This window comes from Rhinichthys klamathensis, unplaced genomic scaffold, assembly GCF_029890125.1.
Source record: "Rhinichthys klamathensis goyatoka isolate OS25496 unplaced genomic scaffold, OSU_Roscu_1.1 h1tg000185l_1, whole genome shotgun sequence".
Taxonomy (NCBI): domain Eukaryota; kingdom Metazoa; phylum Chordata; class Actinopteri; order Cypriniformes; family Leuciscidae; genus Rhinichthys; species Rhinichthys klamathensis.
Genome location: NW_026606713.1, coordinates 882,000 through 889,625, shown reverse-complemented (window position 1 = coordinate 889,625; position 7,626 = coordinate 882,000). Strand labels below are relative to the sequence as shown.

Below are 7,626 nucleotides of genomic sequence, written 5' to 3'. Positions count from 1 at the left end.
GTAGGAACTCTGAAGTGACGTAAGCCACGCTTATGTGACTTATTTTGACAACGCCAGAGCCTAAGCACACAGTGCTCGCATGCTCCATGTTCATTAGTTTACGGTTTGTCTAACAGCCCTGTCTCATACATTATTAGAAAGAACTGTTATACGTAAATAAAAAAATAAATAAAAAGTGTACACATGTCCAGTGTTGCTAGCTGAGCAGAAATACATAATCATGTTTTGCTTGGTCCCCTCAGTTGCGTTGGATTTTCCCCTCAGCGTGAAGGTTAAGAGGCCCATCTATCACTGTTTTCTATGTTTGTAGAGTTTCTGAAATAAATGGCTATAATCTGTGTGTTTACACAGCCTTTATAATAATGCATAATAGTGCGTTCGGCCAATCAGCGTACACTTACGTCACAGATAGTTCCTATATTGCTGGTTTAGACCCTACTCTGAAGGAGGAGCTAAATTAGTTCCTAGAACTAAAATCGTTCCTAGTTCCTGCGGTGCGAACACGCCAAAATCCAGGTACTTCCGCCTTTTTGTGTTGTAATAGGCCTAGCCCAACAAATGACTTGAGCAAAAATGTCCCCCCCTAGGCCAGTAGAAATAAGATGTCCCTCATCTAGGCCAGTAGAAATAAGGCTTTTTGTGGTACATGTCTGAACAGAAACCATGTAAACTGCAAGTAAAGACAACAAAAAACCCAAATATTTTAACAACATTTATTAAAAATCACATGACATTTCCAGTTATTTTTGGCCATAGCCATATTCTTTAACATTGATGGGGCCGACAGATGCTCTTTCCCAGCGTAGATCTGAGGAACAAATGATTAGTGAGAACTAAAGCCATGTATGACAATAACAACTTATCAGAGTTAGTCCAAACCTGTAAGCAGTTGATCACTTCCACTTCTGATGCTACACGTTGTGTCACAGCAGCCACACACCTGGTCAGAATCATCTGCAGACACCCACCTGACAAAACAAACCCTCAAATAAGTTAACGCAACCAATTCACCTGTACACTTATTTAGCGGGCAACATACCCATTAGCAGAGAATGAACAAGCTTTCTGTTCAGAACTTGGAGAGGTTGCTGCAGCCACCTTCAAAATGCATGTGATGTAGACCTGCAGAGACAATGGTTTGTACACCATGGCAGCATATCATACAAAGAGTTGCACAACTACAGGACATGCATACCAGCCCACTGTCTGCTTGCTGGAACCTGAACGCCTCTAGCTGAAACCCTAGCTTATCACCTTGAGTCCGGGGCATAAAGTGAGACGTGGAGCCTGTGAGCTTGGCATCAACCAGGCACCTGTGAACAGAACCCAGTTAGAAATCACACAACCCTTATGGAAGCTGGGATACATGAGGTAGCACCTCTTACCCATTATTCTTAATAAAGGAGTATCTGGGGACAGAAGCAACATCAGGGACTGCAGTAGCCACGCAGCTGTCCACAAACACACGGATGGGAACATGGCTGTACAAACGCACTGACGCTTCAAGATTTATCATGTCACCCAGGAAGTACTGGTTAGAAGGTCTCTCAAATCTCCAGTCATCTGAAAAAAAAAAAGTAAAATAATTATCTTAACAGATGATTCACAAGCATTCTACAAATCTGTATGGGCTACACCAACCAGTCATGAGCTTGAGGGAGAAGACAAAGACGTCCTCTGCAACCTCAGTTGAGGCATATGGGATCCAAGTGGGCATTAAGGCATCGCTGCTCACATTATGTGTTCTGTAGGAGTTAAACAAGCGGTCATCTCTTGCCCATAAACGGCAGGATTAGAACATTGGGTGAGCCTGAATTAATTGAATCCTCACCTTGGATAATGACACTCGATACCAACCACCGCACCACTGCTCCTGACAATAGGAACACCATATGAAGCCTCTTGTGGGGTGTACATAATGTTGAACCTATAGACAAGCTCATCCTCAGTCACCTAAACAGAAAGGTTAATAGAAGAACAGTCACATGGACAATTCAGAATACCTATGATTGTCACAACAGAACCTTACCATTGATGTACCGCTACATCCATGCAGTTCAGACTCAAAGATCAGCACTTGAGCAGAAGAATCCTCTCCAGTTGCAGTACAGCCTCCCAGTGTAAAACCAGAGGACAACAGTGGGTGCCCAGTCCCAAAGAAGTCCTTCATCACTTCCACATATACTGAATTCTCTCCACACTGAGCAGCTACACTGTTGGCAGGGACAGGATAAGGCAACTCAAAAGGAACGTCTGGCTGCTGCGGTTCCTCTGGTAGACTTGGAAAACTCCACGTCAGTGTCGCCACTGGACCCTGCAACAGCTCTTTTAATTGAACACCCATAAGATCTTGAGAAGACTTTCCAAAGTCAGTCCTGACTGGTGTCTGGACAGGAAACTGAGCGGGAAAACTTTGTGGTGCAAATGCAGTGTTACTGGGAACCAAAGACATCCTGGAATCAGCCTGTTGAGAAGCTTGAGCTAATGTTCTAGGCCTAAACTCGCTTGGACTCCGATTATGTGCTGCTCTTGCCCTCCATTGTGCTTCAGACAATCCAAGTGCAAGAATAAACACCAATCCGAATCCAACCTGCCAAAACCCCATTATTGCCAAGCTTGTTTCAATGACACATTAGGGTGCTACCATCCCAATTTATGCAGATGTAAATCAGAAAGGCTCCACCTCTCTCGTGACAAGCATCATTTTTCTCTAGACCTGCCAATTTACTCAATCAATATGTCACAGGTGAAAGTCATTGATTCTTTACTACGCAGAATAAAATGAATTTACATATAAGGGCATGTTATTAGTAGCTAAACCAAATGATTGCTTATTTTAGATAACAAAATGTCTTTAGATCAAAAAAGTCTTTTTGTTTCTTCCTTTTTTATTAATTCAGAAACATGGCCACAGACAGAATTGCACACTAGAGTATCCAGAATAATAAAGTTTAGTATGTTTCAGGTTTAGATTATAACAAACGTTCTTCCCTCACATCAACAGCAATCTTCACGGGGGTCTGAAATGGAGAAATTTAGTTCAGAATCAAAGGAATGCAGGATCATAACATTATTTGATTATAGATTCACTGATATTTTTTCTCCCCATTGCAACTGTTATGTTTAGGTTGATCAGAGTGTTTGTGGCATACTATACGCTGCTCAGCACTGAAAGACTATAATCTGAACAGTCTACTAAAACAATTTAATTTAAAATACAAAAGTTAAGCTCATTAGACATTAAGAACTTAAAAAAATGTTGGCGTTTGAAACATGACATAGCACACATTAAAACATGCTGGAGAATGTTAAAGAAAATATAGTTAAGTTCACAAATAGTTTGTGAAGCAGCACAGTGATCTCGGTCACTATAGCGGTCCCTTTCTCCGTAGAAACTGAGGAGGACGACGATGGAGAGTAGGACTGGTGGGCTCTGTCAGGCCCCTCAGGTGCTCTTGAAGGCAAATAACTTAGACTTCCTGCATGGGTCTACCCAGAGGAGCTGTAAGTTTAGGAGGAACGCCTTGATGCTCTGTGCGATACGATAATCGATACGCTGGCGTCAAATAGCGATATTTTTTTAAATAAAATAAGGCGCTCTAAATAGATTTCCCTGCTCCCAGCGTCGCTACTTCATGGGTCCTCGAGGTGGCGCTCAACATGTAAACGTGAAACGTGGACATAAGTTAACTAGCCTAAGAAAAAGAGGCTTTTATCGGGATGGTGGAAATCAGTGCGAGTAGCCTACAATAATAGATGCCCCAGTCATGTTTAAGTTCAAAGTCTATGTAGTTCAAAGTAGCTATGTGATTTCGGACGGAGCCATACTTTTTAAAATAGTTTGTCAAACAGAACAACCATAAACGTTGTTTGTTTAATTCAGCAATTTACGTTCCGCAATCATCAAAGAAATAAAAAGCTGTTTTTGCATTTTTTATTTAATTTTGTGTAAAAATGTATTTACGTCTGCAGTTGGATCAAAACATGAGAATTAAATTTCTCATGGAAGGTACAGTGTGTTGCATTCTGGGATAATTTGCATGTTATGGTAGTATGCTATTCTGAACATATCTATATACCCTTCTCAATCTTTCATTTTTATCAGTCATCCTGATTTGTGCATGTGTACTACCTAATGTAAACAATAAAGGCCTGTTCACACAAAGAATGATATCTACAAAGATAACTTTCGTAGCCTATCCTGTGATTCCTACCCCTAGTCACCACGTCATTTTTCACACGACCCCAGACTGAGCCCATACATGTGTACAAGAGGGATGGTCGTTTTAGTAGAAGTAACCACGCCCACGTCAAACATTCTGGCGCCCTGTTGCAAATGTGAATGGAAATTGGCTTGATAATGGACAACCAGACTCTAGAGAATCTTTTTGCATGTGTTTGGTTCCGATCGGGCAAAAAACCTAGGTTTAGCTCACAAAAGTATACAGGTTTCTTGAAAACATTCCCCTGAATTTTACCAGTATGACATCATTCCAAGACATGCTTTCTGTCAAGGATTCCAATGATATAAGACACTTGAGCCTGTGACAAATGGTTTAGGATTTATGACCCATTATGTACTTTTGATCATTGTAGCACCACCATCAGGTCGATTGGGGTGAGCCTCGGTGACACAATGTATGCAGAAGTTATAACACACTTCCTGTTTCCTTTTTTTTTGCCATAAATTTGTTGCCTTGCCACAGCCAAACCGTTCGGGATATTGAAAATCTGATCGAAAATTTGTTTGGCCCAATGAGATCAATAAGTGTATGAAGTTTGGCTACTTTAGGTAAAAAGGGGTGTGCTACAGAGCCCCTCAAATACAACCCATGACCCCACCATGTCATCTTGTGTGGTCACTTGTGTCATCAGTGACCCTGATGGCCGACAATTTCAACGTGTGCAAAGTGTTTTTGAGCAGGTTAATGACCCCAAATTAAGTGGATGAGTAAACAGTTTCTCATAAATGTGACTGAAAACATAATGTCATTGATATGACAATTGAATACAATAGAATCGAGATATTGCCACAATTTTAATGTTCATAAATAAGGATTTTATACACATTTGTAAGTCTGTAAAGTTGTTCATACGTAAATAATTGATGTTATAGTCCTGTCAATACGTCAATATTGTAGGTTTCAGTGTCTATGGGAACACAAGTAAATGTACGTGTGGCAAAATACATACGAATACTCATGAGAACATGTTGTCCATTTCTATCGGCATGGTATATCAAACACTGAATTTCTTAAGTACAATGGACCAAACATGTTATGGACCAGACAAAGAGGGCAGGATTTTATTGTTTTTGTCCTGACATTTTCCTCTCGCTGGGAATCTTCAGCTGTAAGATGGGATGTTAAGTGGTGAACTTTGGCACATTGGTTTCTCCCACTTAAACCCTGTAGCCCCACCAACTACTACACAGACTTCAGTTTATAACAAATCTTTTAGTCTAGAAGCTATTTTTATCTTCAGTTTTTAACCTCAGGTTAAGTTCAGTAAAGTTATTGATTTGAATCTCTGGCCAGTAGATCATTTTTGCAATGGTTTTTCACTTGCCCAATAAACTTAAAATTTGATCAACCATGTATTAAATTCTTTATTTGAATCAATGGACAAACCAATGAATATTAATAGATCTGGCATAAGTGCAAAAACATTCAAATTTGAGGTTCTATCCTTTGAATGTAGCTTAAACACAAAACAGCACAAGAAAAAAACCTTTGTTACAAACATTTATTAGATTTTATATTCTGGAAGACATCTCTTTGCATAATGTAGCTGTTTTATAGAGTCCCTTAGCCCTTTACGGAGTATAGCTGATTGAGGAATGGTCGATTGTATAGCTGGACATCTGACCCAGATTCACGTAGAGCCTGCGCAGTCTGTGGGATACCAGAGAACATGCCAACAGATGATGCTTGGGCACTCAAGCCTAGAGATGGAGTTAGGTTTGAACCTGTGGGGCGTTGCATGGCCACAAAATGCTCAGATATCTGGTTACTGCTTGTAGAGTCAGAAGGAGCTTGAGATGGGAGTCTAGAGGGTCTTTCAACTACACCAATGAGACCCAGGGTTCGCAGAGAGTCTGAGCTATACAGGCCATTTGACCGCTTATCACTGGTAGACTGGCTAGAAACAGCTAGGGGAGAGGAAGCAAGCTTGGCATATGCATGAGACCCAGGGGTGTACTTGCTAGAGGGGCTTTGAGAATGAAGAGAAAAGCCACCATATCTGCTGCTACCACCCTGTGCAGAAACAAACGGTCCAGGATCTCCTGAAGATGAGCCTCCTGCTGATGACAGGGAAGGAAACAAACTCTGCATTGGAGAGCTTTGAGACAGAGAGCTGCCCTGTGATGCAGCTGCACCTGAGGTCTGAATACCTCGTGAAGGCTGCCATCTTTGAGACTTTTGGCTTTGGGACCCAGAAAAGCTTTGAAATGCTTGGCTGGACTGGTCGGCAACACCTTGGGGCGAGGACAACGATACACAATGACCATTATAGGAGGATGGAGACCCAGAGGCAAACTGACTTGTGGTATCTTGAGGCTGGAGTGATCCACCATAGGTGGTGCTTCCCTGAAGGGTGAATGGCTTAGAGGACCCTGACTGGGTGCCATAGCTAGAGGTGAACTGCTTCCGTGAACTCTGGACTGTAGCAGACTGACTGGAGGCACCTTGGGGTGAGAATAGTGATACACTTGGATAGGAGGATGGAGACCCAGAGGCAAACTGATTTGAGGTATCTTGAGGCTGGAGTGATCCACCATAGGTGGTGCTTCCCTGCAGGGTGAATGGCTTAGAGGACCCTGACTGGGTGCCATAGCTAGAGGTGAACTGCTTCCGTGAACTCTGGACTGTAGCAGACTGACTGGAGGCACCTTGGGGTGAGAATAGTGATACACTTGGATAGGATGATGGAGACCCAGAGGCAAACTGATTTGAGGTATCTTGAGGCTGGAGTGATCCACCATAGGTGGTGCTTCCCTGCAGGGTGAATGGCTTAGAGGACCCTGACTGGGTGCCATAGCTAGAGGTGAACTGCTTCCGTGAACTCTGGACTGTAGCAGACTGACTGGAGGCCCCTTGTGGCGAGGATAGTGATACACTTGGATAGTAGGATGGAGATCCAGAGGCGAACTGACTTGTGGTATCTTGAGGCTGGAGTGATCCACCATAGGTGGTGCTTCCCTGCCATTTGAAGGGAGCAGAGGGTCCTTCCTGGGTGCCAGAGTTGACTGTGAAGGTAGAGGTAAACTGCTTCTGTGAAGTCTGTACTGCAGCAGACTGACTGGAGGCACCTTGGGGTGAGAATAGTGATACACTTGGATAGTAGGATGGAGACCCAGAGGCAAACTGACTTGTGGTACCTTGAGGCTGGAGTGACCCACCATAAGTGGAGCTTCCCTGCAGAGTGAATGGCTTAGAGGACCCTGACTGGGTGCCATAGCTAGAAGCAATCTGCTTCCGTGAACTCTGGACTGTAGCAGACTGACTGGAGGCCCCTTGTGGCGAGGATAGTGATACACTTGGATAGTAGGATGGAGATCCAGAGGCGAACTGACTTGTGGTATCTTGAGGCTGGAGTGATCCACCATAGGTGGTGCTTCCCTGC

At 43.0% G+C, this 7,626-nt stretch overlaps 1 protein-coding gene across 1 annotated transcript; it reads right to left on the bottom strand.

Moving 5' to 3' along the window:
- Positions 1 to 699: 699 nt before the first annotated feature.
- On the bottom strand, positions 700 to 2,620 carry LOC130095083 (zona pellucida sperm-binding protein 3-like). The gene is made up of 8 exons (XM_056261746.1): positions 2,030 to 2,620; positions 1,832 to 1,953; positions 1,642 to 1,745; positions 1,386 to 1,563; positions 1,196 to 1,313; positions 1,040 to 1,122; positions 880 to 968; positions 700 to 808 (listed from the first exon to the last, which is right to left on the bottom strand). Exons 1-8 carry the CDS (start codon positions 2,603 to 2,605, stop codon positions 741 to 743), a joined length of 1,338 nt encoding a protein of 445 aa, XP_056117721.1. The 5' UTR covers positions 2,606 to 2,620; the 3' UTR covers positions 700 to 740.
- Between the last annotated feature and the right edge of the window lie 5,006 nt (positions 2,621 to 7,626).

Coding starts and splice junctions, on each gene's coding strand:
- LOC130095083 (XM_056261746.1), bottom strand. CDS start 2,605: ATGGGGTTTTGGCAGGTTGGATTCGGATTGGTGTTTATTCTTGCACTT. Junction 1,746..1,831: donor ATCGAGTGTCATTATCCAAG/GTGAGGATTCAA, acceptor TAACTCCTACAG/AACACATAATGTGAGCAGCG. Junction 809..879: donor AAGTGATCAACTGCTTACAG/GTTTGGACTAAC, acceptor TTTGTTCCTCAG/ATCTACGCTGGGAAAGAGCA.